This window comes from Microcebus murinus, chromosome 12, assembly GCF_040939455.1.
Source record: "Microcebus murinus isolate Inina chromosome 12, M.murinus_Inina_mat1.0, whole genome shotgun sequence".
Classification (NCBI taxonomy): Eukaryota; Metazoa; Chordata; class Mammalia; order Primates; family Cheirogaleidae; genus Microcebus; species Microcebus murinus.
The window spans coordinates 11,641,816-11,668,379 of NC_134115.1; the positions used below are offsets into that span (position 1 = coordinate 11,641,816).

The window sequence follows — 26,564 nt, forward strand, 5'->3', positions numbered from 1 at the left end:
TTTTTTTGTAAAAGGAAAAATATTTTATTTCTCCTCCATCCACTCAGAGCACATCTCGCCCACCACTGACAGCATCGAGACAACACTGCGTAGGTAGCACCAGGCGCTACACGGCCTTGGATGATGAAAGTAGCCACACTTTATTTCTGACGTCTAGGAACGCAGGATGCCCGGCCGGAGCAGGGAGCGCCCTGCGAGATAAGAGGTCCAGAGGGAAGGCGATCCTGCTGGGAGTGGGCAAGGCCCGCCCCTCACTTGGCAGAGTGCTTCTTGTAAATCTCCAGGAACTCCCCCACGTCGTCAGGAGACCCCAGGACGACTGGCGCCCTCTGGTGGATGTCAGTGGGAACAATGTCCAGCACAGCCTCCTTGCCAGTGGTGGCCAATCCCCCAGCCTTCTCCATGACGAAGGCCATGGGGTTACACTCGTACAGGAGTCTCAGCTGGAAGGCAAGAGCGACAGCAGCCTTGTCACACCAGACGGCGTTACACAGAGAGGGCAACTGTTCTACAGCGAAGCAGTGCAGAGCCCCTGGGAGTAACTGTCACTCTCTCTCCTACTACAGGGTGGCAAAAGTTCCCTCCCAGCCCGGGTTGCATCTGAGACAAAATGGTTACCCATCAGGCTCCATTCAGCCATTCGTCAAGTCAGAGCCGGCAATGGATTATCTGATGCAAATGCGAGACAGCCCACCTGGGTTCGGCACGGAATGACATTTTGGCAGAACTGATGAATTTCTTCTCCTTACAGCGTGGAAACTGGACTTCATGAGTGACTCTGTGTGTTTGGGATGGAGCTTTGCCTATTCTAGAAGCATTAGGAAACCCACGGCAGTGTCTGGCTGCAGACATCTGGAGAGCAGACTGGCTCTCCAAACACTGTAATATTGTTTGCGACTCTGTGCGCATTCCTTTTACAGCTCTCCTAAGGCTTGAGGGTTGGAATTTAGTATGTTATACATCTTGGCATTTACGTTTGAATGTTAACTCTTTATCGTGTGCATTTTCATGCAGTCTGCCTACTGAGTGACAGCTTTCTGCAGGTGTTTCCTGGCTCTCTTTCCACGTAGGTGTCACGGCCAAATTTGAAAAACTGGAAAAAAAAGGAGGAGCCTCAATAACTGTGTTCGGGAACAATTTTTTGAGGCATTAGAGGAAAGTGCTATAGCGCCGGCTAATCGCCTGGGCCGGGGTGCGGGAGACGGCTGCGGCAGAAGCAGTGTGTTAAGGAAATATGAATGTTTTCAGTGGACCAGACGCCTATGCAGCAGAGATCTGAATATAACCAAAATATATGGGTTTCTAACTATCTTAGGGGTATTACGGGTCCTGTTTTCCTCTCACATTTAAAACAAAAAAAAGAGGCAATCTGTCCACTGGGGAGTACGAAGCAGACGCAATACTCGAGGAGGAGGCACTGCCACCCTGTGGGAAGGACAGCGGGCGCCCTTAGCCCCGGGAGAAAGCCCAGCCCACAGCGGCTTGCTGGGAGCCCTGTGGGCACGGGCCAGTGGGGTCAGTGCTAACAGGTCACCTGAAAGTTCTAGGTTTTCCCAGAGATTCCTTCCTTCCCTAAAAGGTATCATTGTCCAAGTGGCAAGTGTCAGCTCATTGGCTATTTCTATTCTATGCCTTTTGAAGGCAACCAAAGACAACTCCTGTTTGAAATACATATTTGATCTGCTGCCTTGGACATGAGCCTGGGGGTTTCGTTTCTCTTTATGAATGGAATTCATGTTGCCCCAGCCAGACCACAAGCCCGCTGGAAGCTCTATGGGCTTTTAGTCCCCTCCTGGCCATTAATTCTTTTCCCACAGCATTGGAAGGACTCTCGAGAGACCCTTTCTGTGTTTAGTTGGTATCACCTGGCTTAACATTTAGTCTAGAAAAGACTATGCGACAGACATCCTTAGCATCTTACTAAGGAGCTTAACAGCGACCACAACTTTTCTTTCTTTCTAAATCAAGTCACTCACGCTGAAAATGCAATCTACTGCTTCTCACTCACCCCCAGGGCAGGTGCTTACCTTTCCTTTGGGGTTCTTCTTGTTAGCGGGGTACAGAAATATCCCGCCATAGACCAGAGTGCGGTGCACATCAGCCACCATGGAGCCCACGTACCGAGCGCCATAGGGGGCCGAGTTGTCCTGCAAGGTCAAGGCCAGCATTGGTCAGTGCTGCAGAAAGTAAAGAACGCGAGCTCCCTTTGTGTCCCTGTGTGCGTTTGATCCCACAGTCATTCGCTGAGCACCTTCCAGGGGTGTGTTTGGCTGCGCTAAGAAGTGTGCTGAGTGAGAATCCTGTTCCCAAGAAGAAGAAAACGGAACGATGGAGACAGCCTCTTCTGCATCTCATGATAGGCTGAATCCCCCGAGGAAGCCCCAGAGAGCTGTGGTTGGTTCTGGCTATGGGGCTCAGGCAGCATCACAAAGACTGTGCCATTTGGTAGCACCTTAAGGGTTGAGAAGGATTTCTGCCGCACCAAGGAGCTGCGCGGGGGGGGGGCTGTCTATTTTACAGGTGAGGACACGGCACACGCACAGGCAACGAGGACAGGGACGCGCTGTCGTGACGGGGCCGCTGTCCCAGGAGCCTGTAGGACTAGAGAGAGTGTGTGCAGGGCTGGGGCGGGAGGAGACTCTCTGGAAAGTGAAAGGAGAGAGGATTAAGCTGGAGAGAGAGCCTGGGGCCAGCTCTGAGGACCTCGAATGTCATGCAAACAACATTTGAGCTTCATCCTCAGAAAACAGGTGTCAATGGCTTTCAAGCAAAGGTATGACAAAGTCAGATATTGCCACATACAGCCACCTCTACAACCAGCCATTTCTTCTCTTCATAGTCACTAATTTGCAACCTCCTTAGAGAGATACCAAGACGGACACTCTCCACTCTCATTCCCGGGACGACTGATAAATCCATGTTGGATGGGAGGGCAGGAGGGACAGACACCCCATGGCAGGGACCTGGGTGGCAGAACCACCTTTTGTGCCCTCTGGGACCAGGCCCCCCAGAGGGAAACTGTTTTACTGCCAGGCACTCATGCATCTGGTTGACTTTATCATCCTGATTTTCTTCTGCCAAGAGAAAGTGTCGATGGCCAAGATACACGCTCTGATTTGACACCTCAGGGCAAGAATTTCAGTGTCCAGAACCTACATGAGAACTTAATCATGGGCTCAGTGCAGATCAAAATCCAACCCACTTCCATCCCTGCTTTCTTTCACCTCAAAGGTGAATCTTCAGTCAATGGATTTCCACATAACTCAAGAGTCCCAAACGAGGTCCATGCCCCTCCATCCCAGGGTCCCTTTCCCCTCAGGGGACCCCGCCTCCCCCAGAGCTGCCCCTGGTGCCGGTGCCTGGAACCGCCCCGCCCGCCCGCCCCTCACTCACCGGGGGGAACTTCTTCCTCTGGACGTACTCAGCGATGGCGGGGTCAAAGTCCTTGGCGTAGCCTTCGTTAAGGCTGTAGATGTTGCCCTTCTTTTTGATCTTCACATCCTTGTCCACCAGAATGAACTCTCCGATGGCCTTGAGAGACACAGAGGGCAGGTAAGGCGACGACGAGCAAATGCCTGGCGAGGCACCAATCGGCAGACATCAGCGATTCCCGGAACTTTGCTCCGGTTCCGCCGCTATTTCGCCTGGAGTCACCGCGTGTGGGGACTTTAACTGGCGCCGTTACCGTTCCCTTGTGTATTTGTTAAGCACCCATGTTCCTGAGGAGGTGAAAGCCGCCTCTGGGAGAGTGCGTGCGACAAAGGTCGCCGTGCTGACGCGCCTGCGCACACGCGCCCAGCGCAGCCCCACAGAGCGTCCGCTGCGTGCCGCTCTCGCCGCCAGCCGCGACCGCCCTGTGCCTACGGGGCCTCGCTAGGGCCACGTGAGGACGGGGCTCAAACTTTAAACATTTGTAAATCCAATTCATTTCCCCTTGGGAGCCTGGACCACGCACGTAAAGAGTGTGCCAGCGTGTTGAAGATTATTCTTTGGAGTCTGTTTCAGTGGTGGGTTTCGTTGTGCCCAGTGTTTAATGAGATGACTTCCCTCAGTTTACCTGCTCTGTTGAAACTGTCGTCTAACTGAATACATAAATAACACAAATTAATGGCTATGTGGAAGAAATTATCCACCAATCAAAATTGTTGATGAACATTTTTCACATGAGCTCTTGTCTGTAAGGTGACTTTTCTCAACAAGGTAGACTAAGAAATTACCTTCATTTTCTTCTTTATTTTTACTTCCATTACTTCATCAAAGCCTTATCATGACTGCAGGGGTTGACGGAAGGTTTGTGTGCACGTAAACACCAAATACATTTGGGCCATTTTTGAGGAAATGATGTCATTCGGGATTCAGCTGGGACACGTGTCACCTTTTCACCTCAGGAAAACAACCTCGTGGTGAATGAGGCGGGTGGAAAGGCCAGAGGTGGATAGAGTGGGTGACAAACAGACCGTCTGCAGCCCCCATCGGGTCCCTAACCGTGTTTGCTCAGCTGACACAGTGTTTTACACATCTAGAAACACTGCATGTTTTAAAATCCAGCGTTTCCTGAACCTCTGGACACCTCAGCAAGCTGGGCCCCTCTTCCCAACAGTAACCGCTGCACTCTCAGCTCACCCAGCGCCCCCCGCCCCAGCCGGCTGCGCCCTGCACTCACTGCGTACTAAGTGAATGGCTGCACTAAGGAATTCGACTTGGAGCAAAGACTCCCTCTTCTGCTCTGGACGGATCTCACTTCTCACCTCTGCAACCTCCTCATGATGTGTGCAACGTCTCTCCACCTCCCCGCCCCGCCCCTCACCCTCATCTCTGTCCCTCCGTGGGCGTCAGTTCCCACCTCTACCTACCCCTGCCAGCCCCGACCCCCACACGCACAACACGGTCACCCACGGCCACCAGCCGAGCACCCGCCCTGCGAGGTCTCTCACCGGGTCCAGCATGAAGCAGTTGACCCCACACTCCATGGCAAGCACCAGCATGGTGGCACTGCCATAGAGGGCATAGCCGGCCGCCACCAGGTTCCTGCCTGACTGCAGAGCGTCCTTCTCAGAAGGCTCGTCAGTTGATTTCTAGAGCAAAAAAGAAAACAAAAGACATTTTTGTTTTGTTGTGTGCTTCTTTTCTCCAGTTCAACCATTGCCAGGAGGCGTCATCAAGGTACTCTCCTAATGAAATAGGGCATCTTCCAGAGGGGCCTTCCTCTGCACAGCGGCAACATCCTGATTATATTACCACGGCAGCCTTCCTTCCCACCAGACCCCGGATGTCCTGCATCTGGGTCCTTCTTTCCAATCAGCGTCCTCCTCCAATTTGTCTAATTTGATATTCCCTCATCTCTGCACTACCGCTTCCAAAAAGGAGCATGCCTTCTTGCCAGCTCCCACCGGTTTAACCTTGTTATGGGCATCACTGTCCTCCACCTGCCGGCCGCATCTTTATTTAAACAAATTAGCGCTGGGCTGCAGGGCAGCGAGTCTGGTGAGGAAATCAATTTCATGCGCTCTTGCCAATTGCAACGCAAGCCCCGCTGAGCGGCGTGGTGGGAATCACTCACACAGCAAGGAAATTCTCAGAAATACAGCAACTCACAGCATCTCCCCAGAGTCATTACAGGGGAGGGCAGATGCCCTCCAATTTTTTGACCATGACCCATGATAAGAAACACATTTTACATCACAAACCAGTATGAATCCACATGTACACGTGCACACACACCAACAATTAACACAGTAGTACCTGCACGTAGGACTCGTTGTACACGCTAATCGTTCTGTTTTGTTTTGGTTTGGTTTCCATTAATAACATATCCGCCCGGGTTGTGTGATCCAGTTTGTCTAATCCCAGGGAAGGGAGCACCTTCAGGAGATGGCTCCTAATCGATGATCTCTTACCGACAACTCTCTCCTTTATTAATGCTTGATTGACTCCTTGGTCCCCAAAACAGCCCCAAACAACCTTTCAGCTTGAATGCTCTTGCTTGAATTGAACAAAAACGAAAACGGGCAGTTTCCCCCGATTTCCCTTATTCCTTCCCCATCAGGGACTCCAGCAGCTGCGAGTAGCAGGGACATCTATTCACATATCATGAAGCCGGAGCAGCAAGTCATCCCAGCAAAAATATTCCGGGTAATTTGTTCCTGTGACTTTCAAAGGGGTGGCCACAGGCTGCACTAGAGTCACCTGGGACACTTACCAGAAATGCATGTTCTGGGGCTGCAGCCCAGACTCACTACGTCACCATGCACCGCTGCTGACTCCTGCACTAAAGGTTAAGAGCTACTCAAGTAAAAAAATCACAAAACCCACTTCTCTCCTTCCCCACTCCTCACCCCTTCTCCTCATGGTTTTCATCTGGGAGGTTGACTGGTTACCTGGTTGGGTTGGGTTCAGTCATTGGATTCAGTTTGGTTCATATTCATCAGATAGTGCAGTGCAACTATACACTGGACCAAAGTTTTGAGTTTTCCGTAATCCCAAATTTTGCCAATGCACAATCTTGAAAAAAAGGAAATGAATGGCCTTTGTCAATAAGCACCATTGATAAATGGTGCTGGGAAAACTGGATAGCCACTTGTATAAGGCTAAAGCAGGCCACACACCTTTCACCTCTCATAAAAATCAACTCACGCTGGATAACAGACTTAAACCTAAGGTATGAAACTATTAGAATTCTAGAGGAAAATGTTGGAAACACTCTCCTAGACATCGGCTTAGGCAAAGAGTTTATGAAGAAGTCCCCAAAGGCAATCATAGCAGCAACAAAAATAAATAAATGGGACATGATCAAACTACAAAGCTTCTGCACAGCCAAAGAAATAGTCACGAAAGTAAACAGACAACCTACAGAATGGGAGAAAATTTTTGCATCCTATGCATCCGATAAGGGACTGATAACTAGAATATACTTAGAACTCATGAAAATCAGCAAGAAAAAATCAAATAATCCTATTAAAAAGTGGGCAAAGGACTTGAACAGAAACTTTTCTAAAGAAGACAGAAGAATGGCCAACAAACATATGAAAAAATGCTCAACATCTCTAATCATCAGGGAAATGCAAATCAAAACCACAGTGAGATATCACTTAACTCCAGTGAGAATGACCTTTATCAAAAAGCCTCCAAACAATAAATGCTGGCGTGGATGCGGAGAGAGAGGAACACTCCTACACTGCTGGTGGGACTGCAAACTAGTTCAACCTCTGTGGAAAGCAATATGGAGTTAAAGCGATAAAAGTGAATCTACCATTTGATCCAGCAATCTCATTGCTGGGCATCTACCCAAAAGATCCAATGACACTCTACAAAAAAGACACCTGCACTCGAATGTTTATAGCACCACAATTCATAATTGCAAGGCTGTGAAAACAGCCCAAGTGCCCATCAATCCAAGAATGGATTAATAAAATGTGGTATATGTATACCATGGAGTACTATTCAGCTCTAAGAAACAATGGTGATATAGCACATCTTATATTTTCCTGGTTAGAGCTGGAACCCATACTACTAAGTGAAGTTTCCCAAGAATGGGAAAACAAGCACCACATATACTCACCAGCAAACTGGTATTAACTGAGCAGCACCTAATTGGACACATAGGTACTACAGTAATTGGGTATGGGGCAGGTGGGGGGAGATGGGGGCGGGTATATACATACATAATGAGTGAGATGTGCACCATCTGGGGGATGGTCATGCTGGAGACTCCGACTTATGGGGGGAGGGAAGGAATGGGCATTTATTGAAACCTTAATATCTGTACCCTCCATAATATGCCGAAATAAAAAATAATAATAAAAAAAAAAATAGGCACCACCTGTCCGAGGGTCATTTTGGCAATCACCAGCTTCCCTTGAAGCCAGCAATACAGTGGGAGGACTCGGGCCTCTAACTGTCCTCTCACCAGACCTCAGGCTCCAAATAACCAGCTCTCCACCAAGAGAAGTCCCCCAGAGACTCACAGCCATCTGTGCCTGCCTGTGCAGAAGGTGCAAAGGAAACGGCCTTTCCCTGAAATGCGGAGCCAAATGCTCTTACACTCACACTTTCTTGCATGGAATAGGCAGTAACGCTTGTCTACAACCCACATACTCAGGGGAAAGAGAAAATAATTCCAATGAGTCATGGATTTGGGGGATTCTTTTCTAGCCTGGCCCCCCCTTCTAATGCATGAGTTTCCTCCTCCAAACCCTAAGCAAGGATGCCTTTCCTCTGGGGGAACGAATTCCATTCTTTTGCAGATGCCCAGGGAGCAATGGCATAAAGCATTTGGTAAAATTAGAAAGTCTCTGGACCTTACCTCTCTGTCCCACCCGCTATAGGTTTCTGTTTTGTTTCACACCGCCCCACGCGGAATACAGGGGAAGGCACCGTGGGTTCCGGAGACTTGAGGTCTTGGAAGAGAAAGTAGGCATGGGGGCCATGCGGGGACACTCCTGTCACCAATGGCCTTCCCTCACACAGGCAGCCAAATCCTCCTTTTGAAACTCTGTTTTTAGTTGTGGGAACTGAATATCTTTACAGGACATTGGAAATTAGAGCATGTCCCGTAGAGGGTGACCAGGCTAGAGAGAGGTCTAAAAATCACCTCCCATGAAAGATGTATTTACCTTAAAGAAGGAAGGTGGGGCCAGGAAAGCTGTTTCGAAACATGTAGAAGAATCTTATTTTCTGATGCTCTAAAAGGCCAAATGAGCGATAATGAGCAGATTTTGACTCCTTATTTGGACAAACCGTGATGGTTGCCCAGCATCTCAGGAGAACCTGCCCCTTCTGGATGTCTCCAGCCAGAAGCTGGGTGGGCCCTAGGGATGCCCTGCCAGGTCCCTTTCAAGCCTGTTTCCAGGCGTCATGTGGCCGTGGCCCCATCACTGTTGCGGTCACAGTTGCGGATGCTATCCCAGGGAGCACGTGCACCAGGAGCCCAACTCCAGCTCAGAACCTTCTCTGCAGACGGCGGGAAAGGTCTCCTTGGAAGCATCAGCACGTGGAAGTTTATGCCCCATACGCCCTCAAATGGCTTCAAACAATCAATGAGACTTGTGAGAACTGAAGTGACTTAGAGGGTTGTGTCACACTCATCGTGTCTTTCCCTATTTTAAGAGAGTCACTGCAGGTTTATTGAAAAGGGTGTGGAGACTAATTGCTGACAACCGTGTCGGGCGTTCCCAATTCAAGACACTGTTGCAAGCTCCGCTTTTTGCTCGTTTGTTTGTTTGTTTGTTTGTTTTTCAGAGCCAGTGTCTCTCAATTTTCTAGGGTTTGTTTCTTTTTTCCTTAAAGGAGTTTTCTGAGGGGGGCCTAAGGTAGAGAATGCGATTGGCAAACGTCAGCGCTACTTTATTTTGGTTAAGGCATTAGGCAGAGCTCTTCCTCCACAGAGAAGAATTTTGCTACAAACCTTTCTTGCTCTACCACAGATTTGAGACTTTGCAAGAAAAATTATCTCCCTCCCTGTCTTTAAGAGCAATGGTATGTTTCTTGGCATGACTCAGCAAATAGGTGAACTGTTGCCTCTGTCTTTCTGGCATGAGAATTAGAACCTTCTATGGCCCACGTTGATTTTGAGATGGATCTGCTTCTCACCCAAGACAAAAGCAAAGTACATTCCAGCGACCAAAGACAACTGTGCCACAGTGGCTCTACTTTTTGAAAGTTTGAATGGCAATTATGCACGATACTAGACCATAAGTTACTTTTAGAGATCAAGTGCAAATTTGGGTTTCACTTCTTAAGTTAATGCCTTTGTAATCTAGAATAGAGTTCAGTGGAACTAAGTGCTTCATTTATTAAGATGAAGAAAGAGGCTCGGCCACAACTCTGTACAGCTTCCTTTCTAAAATAAACAGAAGCTGACTCTAAGAGGACATATTTTAGATCTTATAATGTTTTATGATGCATCCACAGATATTTAATTTTTCACCTGTCTATATAATTGAGCCTGCTCTGTGTCTGTCTGTCTGTCTGTCTGTCTGTCTCAGACACACTCTCACACTTAAAGAAAAAAAGCAGGCCGGGCACAGTGGCTCATGCCTGTAATCCTAGCACTCTGGGAGGCTGAGGCAGGCAGATTGCTCGAGGTCAGGAGTTCAAAACCAGCCTGAGCAAGAGCGAGACCCTGTCTCTACTATAAATAGAAAGAAATTAATTAGCCAACTCATATATATAGAAAAAAACTAGCCAGGCATGGTGGCGCATGCCTGTAGTCCCAGCTACTCGGGAGGCTGAGGCAAGAGGATCACTTGAGCCCAGGAGTTTGAGGTTGCTGTGAGCTAGGCTGCCGCCATGGCACTCACTCTACCCTGGGCAACAAAGTGAGACTATGTCTCAAAAAAAAAAAAGAAAAAAGAAGCTCTGGAGATAGCCTAGGTCGTGCAGTTAGAAGGCCCAGGGCAGGGGCTGGGTTCACGTCCTGCACCAGAGCCAGAGCAGGGTCCAGCACACTTTTTCTACAAATGGACAGATTGTAAATATTTTAAGTTTTTTGGGTCATATAGTCTCTATAGTAACTACTCATCCTTGACAATGCAGCATAAAATCAACCAAAGGCAATATGTAAACAAATGAATGTGACCATAGGCCAATAAAACTTCAGTTGTGAACAGTGTAAATTAAATTTTATATAAATTGCATGCAGCATTAAAATTTTTTTTTTTTGAGACAGTGTCTCACTCTGTTGCCCAGGCTAGAGTGCCGTGGCATCAGCCTAGCTCACAGCAACCTCAAACTCCTGGGCTCAAGCGATCCTTCTGTCTCAGCCTCTGGAGTAGCTGAGGCTACACGCATGCAGCCACCATGCCCAGCTAATTTTTTCTATGTATTTGTAGTTGTCCCACTAATTTCTTTCTATTTTTATTTTTATTTTTTTTTTGAGACAGAGTCTCGCTTTGTTGTCCAGGCTAGAGTGAATGCCGTGGCGTCAGCCTAGCTCACAGCAACCTCAAACTCCTGGGCTTGAGTGATCCTTCTGCCTCAGCCTCCCGAGTAGCTGGGACTACAGGCATGCGCCACCATGCCCGGCTAATTTTTTATATATATATCAGTTGGCCAATTAATTTCTTTCTATTTATAGTAGAGACGGGGTCTCGCTCTTGCTCAGGCTGGTTTTGAACTCCTGACCTTGAGCAATCCGCCCGCCTCGGCCTCCTAAGAGCTAGGATTACAGGCGTGAGCCACAGCGCCCGGCCTCTTTCTATTTTTAGTAGAGACAGGGTCTTGCTCTAGCTCAGGCTGTTCTCAAACTCCTGACCTTGGGCAATCCTGCCGTCTAGGCCTCCCAGAGTGCTAGGTTTATAGGCGTGAGCCACATGCCTGGTCAGTATTATTATTTAGATTTTGTTCAACTATTTAAAATGCAAAATAGTTACTCTTTGTTCACAGGCCATACAAATTAGGCAACAAGCTAGGGGTTTATAGTTTGCAGACCCTTTATTCGGAGGATTTAAAGGACAATTTTGAGATAAATAATCTCTATAGTTGTCATACTCTCACGTCTCTCAGGTGACGTAGTGCAATCACTTTACCTACCCTGTACTATCTCCTTTTCTAAAATCTAATTTTTTTATCATAAAAGAAAGACATAGTTTAAAAAGTGAAATATACTCTCTTCCTACCCATGTTTTACTATTATATTCTCTTTTAACAATCTAATGGATCTTCATTCTGCAATTAGGGCTGAAAAGCCCAGAACTTGAAGGCCAGGCACAGTGGCTCATGCTTGTAAACCCAGCACTTTGGGAGACTGAAGTGAGGATCACTCGAGGCTAGGAGTTCAAGAATAGCCTGAGCAGCATAGCAAGACACTGTCTCTACAAAAAAATTCAAAATTAGCTGGGTGTGGTGGTGTGGCCTATAGTCCTAGCTACTTGGAAGGCTGAGACAGGAGGATCTCTTGAGCCCAGGAATTCGAAGTTATATGAGCTATGATCATACCACTGCACTCACAGCCTGGACCACAGAGCAATACCCAGGCTAAGAAAAAATAAAATAAAAATAAAAACTCAGAACGTGAGATACAAATCTATTGAAGCTTCGCAGAGTTTCATGATATACATTCTGGTTGTTCCACCACAGTGACATTGGACAGAATGTTCAATGTTCAATCTTAACTTTTCTTTTGATTCAAAACCAGGTGCTTGATATATCATATTTTACCTTTTTGTAGATGCCAAAAATGGTTCCAATGGACACAAGGCAATCAATGTTGGAAGATCCATCAAGGGGATCAAAACAGACCACATATTTACCCTGAGCAAAGAAAAAAGAAATACAACTTTAAAATATTATATTAATAACAAGATAGACAATATACACTACAAGCACTTGGTATACATTGTAACAAGATACAGAGTATATACCATGAGAGTAAAAATGGGACTCTAGAGGAAAGTTCAAGAAATGTGGGTCTTGTTTATACTGTCATGGAAGATATGAAGCGGCATATAGACTGAATGAATATATATGCTTATATACATACCAAAAGGTCATTAAACAGAGAAAACACCACTTAGAATAGGAGGCATAGATGAATGCGATGGAATACAGATAAATAAATCATAATTTCCTACATTGTTGATAAGTCAAATTATAATTTTGGATTGAGTTTCCTGGCATCCAAAGGAAGAGGAGAAACAAGATCAGTCACTCATTTTCCTTTATATAAGGAAAAAATAATAATGATTCCTTAAGTGCAGTGAAGGCTTTCCTAGAATTAAGATCTACAGGAAATTTCTTACATATGTCTTATAGATGTCAGTTGAGGTTGGGGTGCAGAGTTTTCAACAATATCCCTAGAGTAATTCCCAAAGGAAGTCACCCTCTGTCGCAGTGGGACTACCAAAAACTCACTGTTTGAGCGGGGTTTCGGTGGCATGCTGGCTGTCGGGAGCTAACTGTGCACACCTCTTCCAGCTCTGCTGTTGCTCATGACAGGTGGGCAGCTCACAGTCAGCCACAGAGTGTGAGCCACTGATGGTGGTGAGTGCCGTGTCGGAGATTTTCCGTGGGTTTGTTTTGAGACCCCGTTCACCAGCACACCACTGGGAATTTTCCATCTCCAAATTAGCCGCTTTAACATGTGGTTTTTACATGTTCTGCGCCAGATTAAGATGATTTCCTGGCCCCTTGCTCTCAAAAAATCGCCCTCACTGATACAGGAGGAAGTATAAACTGGAAAATGTGAACGTGCCTAGCAGAAGGCATACTGTAGTCAGGGAAGTCTGGGCTGCCTGACAGAGACTACTGAACAACAAACGCAAGTCGCATGCCTGAAACTGCCAACGACCTTGACAGGCCCAGTAGAGAAATATGTGAATTTGAATCTGGCATGTAGGACTATTTTAGGAATGATGTAAAGCAAGTTAATCAGCCGTGGCTCCCGTCCTGTTAATAAGGTCAAGACCGGCAGCCTCTTTAATTTATATTCTTATTGTTTTGTTTTGTTTTCTGTTTTGTTAATTCTACTCCTTCATATACCCAGTTTATCTCAAACAGGAAAAGATAGCAATCCTGGATAACTGCACTTATACTCTCAAAAGTTTTTTAAAAGTACAATTGTTGCTTTATAAAGCTGGATATATTCTTTCATTCAACAATCTTTCTCTACCATCATTTGTTGTTGACCCCTACCATCTGCCAGGTATTGTGCTAGATGCTGGGAGACAGAGAAGACAATAACTCATTCTCTGCCCTCAAGAAGCCATCGAACCAGCAGGGATCCAAGAGATTGCAATGGGAGAATTGGCGATGGACACTTGAAGTAGCTGTGGTTGGCAGCAGGGTCAGGCATACGGGCTGGGCATCTGGTGGACAGAGACGTAGCAAAAGAGGTAGCCGACAGAAGCCAGACTCCGAGGGGCCTTGAACAGGACAATGAAAAGTTAGAAATGGAGATGAGTCGCGGGAGTCCAGCGGAGAGATGGCAATGCAGGAGCTCTGGTGGCCGTGTGCACAGTGGCGAGGGGGATTTGGGAGTGAGGCAGAATCTGTGAAAAGATGACAGGAGGGATCCAGGGGGATTCCCAGAAACCCAGCTTGGCCAAGCAAGTGGAGTCATTTATGAAGCTGGGAAGAAAAACCCTCAGCAGTGGAAGTACAGACCTACCCTTTTCTCGGGTTCTACTATTATGGCATGTTTATCTTCTTCCGACACAAGGACACAGGTGGCGAAGGACGACTTTAACATGTTCATGACCAGGTCATTGGAGAGGACATCCAGCTTCTTAACTTGATCACCTGTCACGTTGGTGGAGCCAGCAATGCCGTAGCTAGAGGGAAGAAAAGCCACAAAAACTAAGCCATCGGCCGGGCGCTGTGGCTCACGCCTGTAATCCTAGCTCTTGGGAGGCCGAGGCGGGCGGATTGCTCAAGGTCAGGAGTTCAAAACCAGCCTGAGCGAGACCCCGTCTCTACTATAAATAGAAAGAAATTAATTGGCCAACTGATATATATATATAAAAAAAAAAAAAAAATTAGCCGGGCATGGTGGCGCATGCCTGTAGTCCCAGCTACCCGGGAGGCTGAGGCAGAAGGATCACTCGAGCCCAGGAGTTTGAGGTTGCTGTGAGCTAGGCTGACGCCACGGCACTCACTCTAGCCCGGGCAACAAAGTGAGACTCTGTCTCAAAAAAAAAAAATAAATAAAAAAAAAAAAAAAAAAAAAAAAAAACTAAGCCATGACCACCGGAATGTGCAGATGCACCTATGAGTCAACATCTTGTAGCAATTGGAAGAAAGGAAAGAAGACACTTGATTTGGGAGAGACAAGACAGGGGAGGACACACTGTCATACACCTTTTGTCCTAGGGCCTGTCATGGCACCCTGCACACCTCTGTGTCACATCAGTGTTTCTCAACCTTTTTTTCGTTATGATCCCCGTAAAGAGCCTTGATAACATTTTTTTCTAACTGCACTCCCCCATGAATTTCAATTTTAATACTACAGGTATGTATCTGCTCATCACTGTATGTATATTGGTGCTTTATACATAAAAAAAAAATCTGAGGTTGTTTTTATTTTTGCCCATAAACAGCCAATGTTTGCCCCCAAACTCATGGGTTAAATGAATCAGTTCGGCAACATAGCTAGTCAGGAAGCTGGGTCAGAGAGAGCCCGAGCTCCGCCAGGGAGGTTATTGTTCTGTAACTAAAAAGTCCTAAAGGGGAAGAAACATCACCTGGTTCCCCCCTCATTCTATAGAGGAGACTCAGATTCCAGCCCCCTGAGGGCTTTTCCAAACTGCAGAGATGGGAGAGGTGAGAAGTGAGAAGCCCCCAGTGACTTCCCAGTCTCCTTGGCAGGAGTTCTAGGGGACAGAAAGAGCAGAGGGAGCCTGGAGTTCTTGCTTTATTTTTAAGCCATGTGCAAGTCAGTAATTGTAGAATTCCCAGAATCCAAGTGTCTTGTACAAAATACAGCCTAGCTTGTTAGTATGAGGGAAGAAGCAGGTTGTCATAGCCTGAGGTTGCGCGTGAAACAGAAAGGTGGGAAGATATCTCACAGGAAGGGTGCAGGAACACGATAAGAGACGACCTGAGAGGGGAATGAGATGGAGCATTTAGAGGCTACCAAGCAGCTGAAAGTGGTGATAAGGGGACAATTTGCACCTTGGCCAATATTGCTAGGAGCGCTTGCCTAGGAACTGATTGTCACTGCTATCACTGCTGCAGTGATTGTCACTGCTTCAACTCCTGAAATTGCAATTTCTCAAAATGTAACTTGCTGTGCCTGGCTGGGCAGAACTGTGCCACCCACAGAAACCATCCGCACCCCAAGGCCTGGCCTGGCCATCTCAGGAGGTAATTCCCGCTGTCTCGTCAGGACAGTGTGTCGGGGTCTGCCACTTCCAGCACCTTTCCAGCCCGGGGAGCCAGTCTTGTCCCACCAGTCCTCCTGCTGCCTGCTTCTCTTTTCACCATGTGACTCCTATTTCATGAGGGAAGACCAAGAGATCTGTGGGACTTGCAGCTGGAGCCCGCATCTTTGAGCTTTTGGTTCTATTTCCACATAATCTCTTTCTGACCTCAATTGTGAGGCCAACACTGGTGGAAGAAGAAGGCAGACAAATTCTGGGCAGACCGGAGGGACTCGGCAGGGCCACCAGCCAAATACGTGTCCTCACTGGCCCCACCAGGAGTGATTTTCTCTCCCAGCAGCCTGAGATTTCTACCATTAAAGTCACTATTGATTCATCATGCTGATGGGCAAGGACATGGGCTTTAAGACAGAGACCCGGTCAGACCTCAGCTCTGCAGGTCCCCTGCCCTCTCGCGGCCTCCCTCCCTTTTGCACATGCCCAGAGAAGGAAGGGATGTCTGCCTCATGGGGCTGCTAGAGGATTACACGACAAGGCACACGAAGGGCCATGGCACTGCGTAGGTGTGGCCCAGCGGGGACAGCTCTGGAGGCCCAGGAAGCTGGGGCAAGCACAGGAAGGAAAGACCTATTATGCCACACTGTGGCCCAAGTCCCACCTGCTCAGGTACCTCCCCTCAGGGTCATTCAGGCCATTGTGCCTTTCACTCGAAAGCCCCCTGGAGGGCTGAGTGTTCCATTTAGTCCATACATATTTACTGGGGACCTATCCTGCACGAGGAACTGTTCTAGGTGCTGGGGTTACAGTGCCAAACGAGACAGACAAGATCCAACGCCGGGCGCGGTGGCTCACGCCTGTAATCCTAGCACTTTGGGAGGCCAAGGTAGGCGGATTGCTCAAAGTCAGGAGTTCAAAACCAGCCTGAGCAAGAGCGAGACCCCGTCTCTACTAAAAATAGAAAGAAATTAATTGGCCAACTAAATATATATATATATATATATATATATATATATATATAAAATTAGCCGGGCATGGTGGCGCATGCCTGTAGTCCCAGCTACTCGGGAGGCTGAGGCAGGAGGATCACTTGAGCCCAAATTTGAGGTTGCTGTGAGCTAGGCTGATGCCATGGCACTCTAGACCGGGTAACAGAGTGAGACTCTGTCTCAAAATAAATAAATAAATAAATAAATAAATAAATAAATGTGCCTCTGAAGGAAGAAAAATTCACCAGTCCTTGAGCCTGGAAGAAAGAATGATATTTTGTTCACCATGTATCCTTACCACCTGGAACAATGCCCACACATAGTAAGTGCTCAATGAACACTTTTTGAATGGATGAGTGGAATTAGAAAGTAATAAAGACATTAAAGGATCTCCAAGATTAAACTCCATTAGACCCACTGGTATTGGGAACACCTCCCTTCGTAATCTCTAAGACCCCTCAGCCTACCAAAACCACTCCAGATTAGCATACTCTCTTGATAAAAGTGTGCTTGCTGTGCAAATTTAGTGTCAAGGCAAGTGGAATGGCCCTTCCCTCCAGCCAGTTCATCAGGAAACTGTAGGGTGCAATGGTCAAGACCACACACTGGGACTCTAATCCCAGCTCCGAGAGTCACTTAGCATCTCTGAGTTCTTGGCTCTTCATCCACGATACGGGAATTAGTATATCTGCTTCACAGTATGTACGAGGGGAATAAATGAGTTAATATAGATAAAGGGGTCAGAATAGTGCCTGGTGCTTGCAAGCGCACAAAAATCATCACTTTTCCATTCCCAACCATAACTCGCTTGGAATTAACACAACCATGCAGAGAAACAGGGTGGGACTCTGGCAGAAACTCAGTACCAGAAAGGGTTCCAATTCTGCCTTTCCTTCTTTCTGATTAGGTGACCTCCATTAAGTTATACCAATTCTGTAATTGGCTGTTTCTGGACAGGTTGGAAGGACGATGGAAAATGCATGTGAGGCACCTGGTTCCTAGCAGTACCCACCGCCACCAACTGGCAGCCATCACTGGTTTTTTCTTTTTTAGACAGAGTCTGACTATGTTGCCCAGGCTACAGTACCATGACATCAGCCTAGCTCACAGCAACCTCAAACTCCTGGGCTCAAGCAATCCTCCTGCCTCAGCCTCCCAAGTAGCTGGGACTGCAGGCGTGTGCCACCATGCCTGGCTAATTTATTGTATATATATTTTAGTTGGCCAATTAATTTCTTTTTATTTTTAGTAGAGATGGGTCTTGCTCTTGCTCAGGCTGGTTTCGAACTCCTGACCTTGAGCAATCTGCCCGCCTCGGCCTCCCAGAGTGTTAGAATTACAGGCATGAGCCACCGCGCCAGCCCGGTCGGTCGTTGTTCTTGATAGAGCCCCATAGGCATCCACTCAGTAAGTGCTGGTTCATGGGGAAGTGGGTGGGCGGAGGGAAGACGTCTCTAAACCAGTTTTGTAGGCAAGTTCTGGGAAGGCAGCCAATACAGAACTGTTATCACAGGTAACTGGCAAAAACAATTTTTTTAAAAAAGTGCTCCCAAGTTTACATTTGATAAAATCTCACCAGGCATATTATTTCATTTGAGATGTGTATGACATTTCACTTCAATTTTATTCAAATTAGTCAACCCTGCAGCCCAAGTAAAGTGGGAAGAGCACACTGTCAGGGTTTAATCCCCTGTTACCTTTCCCTTTTCAACCCCCAGAGACACAAAAGAGCTCTTTCTGGCCAGGCATGGTGGCTCACGCCTGTAATCCTAGCACTCTGGCAGGCCAAGGCAGCAGATTGCTTGAGCTCAGGAGTTCGAAACCAGCCTGAGCAAGAGTGAGACCCCATCTCTACTATAAATAGAAAGAAATTAATTGGCCAACTAATATATATAGAAAAAATTAGCTGGGCATGGTGGTGCATGCCTGTAGTCCCAGCTACTCAGGAGGCTGAGGCAGGAGGATCGCTTGAGCCCAAGAGTTTGAGGTTGCTGTGAGCTAGGCTGACACCACGGCACTCACTCTAGCCAGGGCAACAAAGCCAGACTCTGTCTCAAAAAAAAAAAAAAAAAAAAAAAAAAACAAGCTCTTTCTGGCATTTGGGGAGCAAAACTCAGTTTAAGAAGCTGTCCATAATATGTCTTATTTTTACTGTAAACCTCACTGAAAGTTTTAAAAAGCTGTAAGTCATTTTAATTCATGTGACAGGGAACTCCTTAAAAAGCATATGTTAATTTAGCCAGTATTTTGAGATCCTTGGAAATTTGGGTTAAATATTAGCATCACTTTCTAAGTTTGCATAAAGTTTCTAAAATGGAATGAGCCATTTCATGGCCATGATCTGTGATACTGAGCATGCAGATTCATGATTGGGGAAAGAAACCTCTAACTGCATTCCTGAAGCACAATCCTAGACACAAGGACTAGAGTCAGGGCACGCCACACTTAGAACCCTTAATGACTTCCTGGATTTGCTAACTGACTTAGGACCATCTCCTGCTGATGCCAACACTGTGGACAGCACACAAAAGAGCCAATCTCAGTTTCAGAATACCCAACTAAACCAAAAGGGAGGTAGATTACTATTTAATTCTTATCACTAACATCAAAGACAGGCCAAGGCAGGTGGATCGTTTGAGCTCAGGAGTTTGAAACCAGCCTGAGCAAGAGCGAGACCCTGTCTCTACTAAAAAAATAAAATTTAAAAAAAAAAAATAGAAAGAAATTAGCTAGACAACTAAAAATATATAGAAAAATTAGCTGAGCACGGTGGTGCATGCCTATAGTCCCAGTTACTTGGGAGGCTGAGGCAGGAGGATTGCTTGAGCCCAAGAGTTTGAGGTTGCTGTGAGCTAGGCTGATGCCACAGCACTCTAGCTCAGGCAACAGAGTGAGACTCTGTCTCAAAAATAAATAAAATCAAAGGTGACACTGGCTTGTTATTAATTTCATGGTAATCAACCATTCACCCAGCTGGGAACATCCAAAGGTTAATTCAGAAATACTATTAAGAGGCATCAACCAGAACAGATTTCAAAGGTCACAAACTCCAAACTTTGCTTGTGTTCACGTGGACCGAAAATGGACAAATAGGGTAGTATATGGCCAGCTGTGCTTCTTCTATGGAAAGGAAGTTACAAGTCACTCTGGGGTCATATGGAGAAGATAATTCAAAACATATAAAATAAATTTGAGAACGCTTCCAAAAGTTTAATGTCATAAGTTCTGCAAATTTTAAGATGAGCCTAAACATATATTAGCTGACCCATAATTCCAAATTTTAAACTGAAATTTTTAATTTTCTTCCTTCAAACAACTGAGAGGACTCCATATACAAGAGTAACTTTTCTGGACACAATAGAACATGACCAGAGGGCGTCTCCTCTAACCACTCTGATGCTGCAACACTGTTCTAATATGTAACATCCTAGCCTGGAATATATCCCTGTGATACACATGTGGGCTACTGTTTAGGAATAAAGAGCAAAATAGAGAAATAATGGTTTACAAAAAAAAAAAAAAGTCTATGGGAAAACAATGATAAGATCAGTACCTGATTAGTGAGGACTCAGTCCATCCTCATACAACTCTGAGGTTGAAAAAACAGTGTTCCCCATCTTACAAGCAGGGAAACTGAGACTCAGAGACATTACATCAACTGCCCAAATCCTCACAGAAATTAAATGACAGAGTTAGGAATTTAAGCCCAGCTCCATGTCTCTCCAAAATGTGCTTTCAGCCCTGCATGTTCCTGGCATGCTAAATCCCATCTGGATTTTCTTCTCCCCTTTTTCTCTGCCTCAAGAATAAGCCAAAATCCAGTCACCGAATCTTCAGTCAGAGCTGAACTGTCAACTGCAGGCTGGACATCTCCAACTGGCTGGGCATCTAATACCCAGTTCAAAGTCTCCAAAATGTTGGAATCATCTTCTCACCCTTCCCCAGCCTTTAAAAACTAGCTCCTCTATGAGAATTCTGGTTTTGTTTTTGTGGGGTGTTTGTTTGGAGACAGGACCTCACTGTTGCCTGAGCTAGAGTGCAGTAACGTTGTCATAGCTCACAGCAACCTCAAACTCCTGGGCTCAAGCGATCCTCCTGCCTCAGCCTCCCGAGTAGCTGTGACCATAGGTGTGTACCACCATATATGTTTTGGAGAGATGGGGTCTCGCTATGTTGCTCAGGCTGGCCTCAAACTCTGTTGTTTTGTTTCTTGAAGGCACAGCCCTGCTCTCAAGTACTAGGACCAGTGCTCTGAGAATCCCCGTCCCTGCACTTCTGCAATCCACACTCAGACTCCCCCCCTAATTCTCCCCTCCTCTCCTCAGTGCTGCAGCTCTGCAGACTTTTTACCTCAGTCCCCTTTTCCACTGGTTTCCCCATGTCCTATCTTTCCCTCTTCCAACTCCAGACTTCCAGCCACATCTTCCCCAGATTTGTCTCCAATCATGTGACTGCCTACTCAAAACCTTTGCTCTCCCCTCTTGCTAAAAGTATGCTACTCACCCTTGCCATTGAGACTTCCCCAAGGCACCCATAATTTTACATCCACAATTGCCCCACTGCATGGACTCCATGCTTTGGGCAGTCTCAGGCCATGTCCTCACATGACCACCCAGCCTGGTCTGCTTGCCAGTCATCAGGACGTAGAACTGACTGCCTTCGGCTGCCCACTGCAAGTGCCCATCTTGATGCCCCATGATCCTTTGCACCTAAATCGTATTTCTGGCACCTCAGTGAAAGCATCTTTCAGAACTTCTATTGTCTATTATTACTAATTCTACACTTATTTGTTCCTACAGAGTAAGCTGTGTCATTCTCATGTCTCAGTCTCTTCTAGAACTTTGAGCATGGTGGGTGTTCAATAACATTTGGTTGAATTGAATGAAATCAGTTAAGTCTTCAGACAGTGATTTGGAAATGTATACAAAGTAAAGTCAACTCCACAAAACAAAAAGGCTTAAGCCACAAGAAGACCACTTTCTCCCAAAGAAAAGAAAGCAAAGAAGGAGGACAATGCTTGCCGTTGATGTTTGAACCATGAATTCATCAGCTCCATGTACGGGCTGCTCACTGTTCTCCTGAAGCATAGAAGACCTCAAGGGCGTGTTTGCCAAAAGGCAATGGCTCCTTGGGATAAAATTCCTAACTCACATCAAAAATGTAATTAATGAATGAGATTTAGAGTTTGGTGAACTTTAATTGATTTCTTAAAAAAATGAAGAAAATGGTGTGTGGTGAAGCAAAATAAACAAAAATAAAACACCCTAAACTGGAGTTCCGGAGATCTGGGCCACAGGCCAAGTCTCAGCATCTTCCCTGGCCTCAGGGCTCTCATTTATACAAGGAGGGAACTGGACAAGGTGACTGCTGAGTCTCTTTTAGTTTAAAACTCTATGGCTCAGCCTGGCGTAGTAGCTCACACCTGTAATCGTAGCACTCTGGGAGGCCGAAGCGGGAGGATCCTTTGAGCAACTAAAAATATATAGAAAAAATTAGTTGGGCATAGTGGCACATGCCTGCATTCCCAGCTACTCGGGAGGCTGAGGCAGGAGGATCCCTTGAGCCCAGAAGCTGGAGGCTGCTGTGAGCTAGGCTGATGCCATGGCACTCTAGCCCAGTCAACAGATTGAGACTCTGTCTCCAAAAAAAATATAGAATTAGCTCCAATGACCCAGAGCCAAAGAGCTTACCAGAAAAGGAACAGAGGTTTTAGGGTGGAGAGGAGTTTTTAAAAATGCAGAAATGCATTCCAAAGTGGCAGGATTATATTTTTCAGATCAGCTATGAGCATAACGTGTCATTTTATAGTGTTTATAAGTGTGGGGATATTAGGGAGGAGCATGGACAATCTGAAAACCCAGGAACCCTTCAGTTAAAATGAGGACCCGTTAAATATAAAATACTTGTGCACACCAGGACAAACCAAAGGGTATTGTGTGACTTATAAAAAGCCTCACAAGAAGGTGCTCCTGGAGTCCCCACATCCCCTGACTCCTTGCTACTCACACTGTGATCTGCAGACCAGCAATATCAGATCAGCACCACTCACCAAAGGAGAATTTCTTAGAAATGCAGAATCTCAGGCCAAACCCCAAACCACATCTTAACAAGATCCCCAAAAGATTCCTCTGCACCGTGAAGTTCCAGGTGCACTCTCTGGCTCTTTTAAAATCATTCTATTTACAAACAGCTTGTGAATTATTCACTAATTGGGCAAGGGCTGCACACACCATTATTTCAAATGGGTAGAGGCTTTAAAACTCTCAGGGAAAATTTTCTCTTTTTACCAGCCACTGAAGCCTTTAAACAAAGCATTGCTGCTCCTAAAAGCTCTGGGAATGCAGACTTTCAGCTTGCCTGGGGGTCCACTCACTGCTAACAGGTCTTATTTAGTGTCCAGGAGATACTGGATTAGACACCTGATTTGGGCCAAGTATGATGGCTCATGCCTTTAATCCTAGCACTCTGGGAGGCAGAGGCGGGAAGATCACTCAAGGTCAGGAGTTCAAGACCAGCCTGAGCAAGAGCGAGACCCGGTCTCTACTATAGATAGAAAGAAATTAATTGGCCAACTAATATATATAGAAAAACAATTAGCCAGGCATGGTGGTGCATGCCTGTAGTCCCAGCCACTCGGGAGGCTGAGGCAATAGGATGGCTTGAGCCCAGGAGTTTGAGGTTGCTGTGAGCTAGGCTGACGCCATGGCACTCACTTTAGCCTGGGCAACAAAGTGAGACTCTGTCTCAAAAAAAAAGTGAGACCCCCATCTCTACTAAAAAAAATAGAAAGAGATTAATTGGCCAACTAAAAATATATAGAAAAAATTAGCCAGGCATGGTGGCGCATGCCTGTAGTCCCAGCTACTCGGGAGGCTGAGGCAGGAGGATCGCTTGAGCCCAATAGTTTGAGGTTGCTGTGAGCTAGTCTGTCGCCAGGGCACTCTAGCCCAGGCAACAAAGCAAGACTCTGTCTCAAAAAAAAAAAACAAAAAAAAACAAAACACCTGATTTGGGACTCCAAAGGGAGTGAAGAAGGACAGAGAAGAAAAAGGGAAGACACCCCAAGCTAGCACTTTCCTATTTGAAGCTAGGATGGCCAAAGCTGAGAGGTGCCAGCGCAGGCTGCGAGGGCCAGAGGAGAGCAACGAAGGATGCAGCAGGTGTGCAACTGGGAGACAGACCCCCAGGTGGACACTTCCAAGGTCAAAGGAAGGGGATGGAGGGCTTTGGTGCAACTAGGCAAGTTTCTGGAGGGGCGGCTACCAGATAGATAGGCAGAAAGAGACTCTTAGATGTCAGAAGGACGGACAGAAGCTGACAGCAGGAGGACCAGACAGCCGAACCCTGAGTGCCAGGCAATCTCACTCCCCAGGCGGACAGGCAGACAGGACGGGGCCCACGGCCCGAGGCCTGACTCACAGGTTCGCGATGCCGGCCTTGCGCACCGCCGAGGAGATGGCTTTGATCGCCGTGCAGAGCGAGTTGAGCAGTTGGGTCATCTCGCCGGTGCCGCGGGCCTTCCTTCCCTGCTCCATGACGAAGCGGGTCAGGGTGCTGACATCCGTGTCGAAGGGCGCCTGCTCCGCCATGCTGGGGCCGGGCTGCTAGCGGTGCGACAGGTGCGGGTGGCAGGTGAGCGCGGCGGGACCTGGCAGGAGGACCGACGGACCCACTGCTGCAGACGGACCCACTGCTGCTGTCGAGTGGCCTCATAGCTGGCAGAGGAACCAGCCCCAGGCCAGGTCCCCGCCCCCGCCCCGCCCGCGAGGTCGCCGGGTCAGGTCGGATCCTCGCTGTCTCCCTTCCCCCAGGCCGCGCCCCGCCCCCATGCGCCACCCCCACTTCCTCGGCGTCGCCTGCCACGCCTCCGTGCAGGCTGAGGACCGCCCCCTGCACTGTGGGGCGAGACTCCAGGCCACCTGCACTGTCTCCTTCCGTCGCCACTACGACCCTGCCAGGGGGAAGCCAGGATTGCCTCCCCAGCCCCTGTCCTCGCCCCACGTACAAAGTGGAAGTTCAGAGAGGTTAAGTAACTTGCTCAACGCTACACAGCCAGTCAGCGAAAGGCACTCTCAGGTCTACGTCGACCGGTTTTAGCCCGGCGCTCCCTCTGCCCCGTCACTGCCGGCCTCCTGCTTCCTGCCCTCCCTCTGCCCTGCGGGGCCTGTCCCCGGGCTCTCCGCCCCCTCCCCCAGAAGTGCGTTTCCCTGCCTCACTTGTCTGATGGGCCCGTCTGCACCTGAGGTGTAATTCTGCTCCGGGCTGAGAGCCAGGTGGCAACAGCGGAAGTCGTTGGGTTCTGAACTTACCGGTAACGACGTCAGCGTCTTCCAACTCAAACAGTGTTGTCGATTTTCCTAGAGACACTTCATGGCCCTGAAGGAAGCCATCCATCCAGCCCGTGTTGTGATGCTTGGAAATCTTGTGGGGATATTTCTAATTGTGGTGCCAATGCAAGGGCAAATCTTTGAATATCAGCCCTGCGCACAACCAAAGCCTCTGCTCTCCCATCAGCAATCCACTCACCGATCAAGTCTTCCAGCTCGGGAAATAAAGGCTGCCGACCTGAACCACACGTGCGCTTCTTAGCATTTCCTCTATCCACGGGTAGACTGAGGTTATCGTATTCTGCCCGCCACTTTCGGACCATTCGGATAGCCAACTTCTTCTCTTTGCAGAAAGCCGTCAGATTCTTGCCCTTGGAGTCCTCCACAATTTCTTTCTTGTACTCAACGGAACGGCTCTTCCTTTTGGCACTCATCTTGTCTGGGGCTGCAGATACTCAGGAAAAGCCGAGATAGGCCAGCAAAGCTGACGTGTAAGGGCTGGCTTATTTATCAGAGATCCGGTGAGCTCTGGGTCCAATCTGCACAGTGCAGCAGAAATGATCTCTCTGGGCTCAGTAGGAGACCGCTTGCTGAAGCTTTTTCCCTTTCCCCTGGTGTTTGTGGGGGTGAGAGAGGCCCACAGTGCTGAGTGAAATGGCAGCCACAGCTTTCCTTCTTCCCCCTGGGCACACACAATACCTGAAGCGGAGCCTCGGGCTCCTCACTTCACTGAGGAGACTTTCCCCTCAAAGCCTCAGCTTGCAGCACGCACAGGATGGCCGGGACCTGACGGGGAGCCGACCTTGTTGGTGGGGCTGCCCGCACCTTTCTGGTCACCTCTGGGATAGTACCATGTTTCCCCAAAAATAAGACCTATCCATAAGATCAGCCCTAGCAGGATTTCTAAGCATTTGCCCAATAGACGCCCTACCCCGAAAATAAGACCTAGTGATGGGCATGGATACGCAGCGCGTCTGCACAACCCACGCATTTCGTCGGGAGCGGAACAGAAGACGAGCAGCCCTTCTCATCTGGCCCGTGAGAGCTCTATTGCTCGACATTAGAGATTGGGGCCAATGGTTCTAAAGCAAATAGAGTCACGAGAAATTCAGGATGGAATTCGGGATTTGGAGAGTTATGATGATGTTCCAGAAGCAGACAACTTAACTATATTTGAATAAATGTAGATTGTTGTACTGTACTTAAAAAAAAATAACAATCCTCTGAAAATAAGCCCTAGGGTGTCTTCTTAAGGAAAAATAAATATAAGACCCTGTCTTATTTTCCTGGAAATACGGTAGCTGTCACATTGGGGCGGATGAGAAGGGCTGGTCTTCTTTACTACTCTGCAATGAAATGCATGAGCTATGCAGATATGCTGTTTAGCCATGCCTATCACTAGGTCTTACTTTGGGGTAGGGCTTATAATGAGCAAA

The 26,564-nt window shown here is 47.5% G+C and overlaps 2 protein-coding genes across 4 annotated transcripts in view; both read right to left on the reverse strand.

The window, feature by feature from the left end:
* On the reverse strand, nucleotides 1–25,079 carry FBP1 (fructose-bisphosphatase 1). Of its 3 annotated transcripts, none has more exons than XM_076008539.1 (8): nucleotides 25,018–25,079; nucleotides 24,221–24,449; nucleotides 14,105–14,267; nucleotides 12,157–12,249; nucleotides 4,935–5,075; nucleotides 3,394–3,531; nucleotides 2,028–2,147; nucleotides 1–443 (listed from the first exon to the last, which is right to left on the reverse strand). In XM_076008539.1, exons 2-8 carry the CDS (start codon nucleotides 24,388–24,390, stop codon nucleotides 252–254), a joined length of 1,017 nt encoding a protein of 338 aa, XP_075864654.1. In that variant the 5' UTR covers nucleotides 24,391–24,449; nucleotides 25,018–25,079; the 3' UTR covers nucleotides 1–251. The 3 variants fall into 3 exon arrangements, with proteins under 3 accessions (XP_075864654.1, XP_075864655.1, XP_075864656.1); XM_076008540.1 differs by having other exon boundaries at nucleotides 24,221–24,405; nucleotides 25,018–25,032; XM_076008541.1 differs by lacking the exons at nucleotides 2,028–2,147; nucleotides 25,018–25,079 and having other exon boundaries at nucleotides 24,221–24,544.
* Nucleotides 1–26,564, reverse strand: part of CTSV (cathepsin V) — a 551,781-nt gene that overhangs the window by 140,939 nt on the left and 384,278 nt on the right. The gene's annotated exons all lie outside the window — the stretch shown is intronic.

Bases quoted from the DNA above. Each gene is read 5' to 3' on its own strand.
- FBP1 (XM_076008539.1), bottom strand. From the start codon at position 24,390: ATGGCGGAGCAGGCGCCCTTCGACACGGATGTCAGCACCCTGACCCGC. The intron at 5,076-12,156 runs GTAAAATATGAT...TTTTTGCTCTAG, and splicing joins TTTTTGGCATCTACAAAAAG to AAATCAACTGACGAGCCTTC. The intron at 3,532-4,934 runs GTGAGAGACCTC...GTGTCTCTCAAG, and splicing joins ACTGCTTCATGCTGGACCCG to GCCATCGGAGAGTTCATTCT.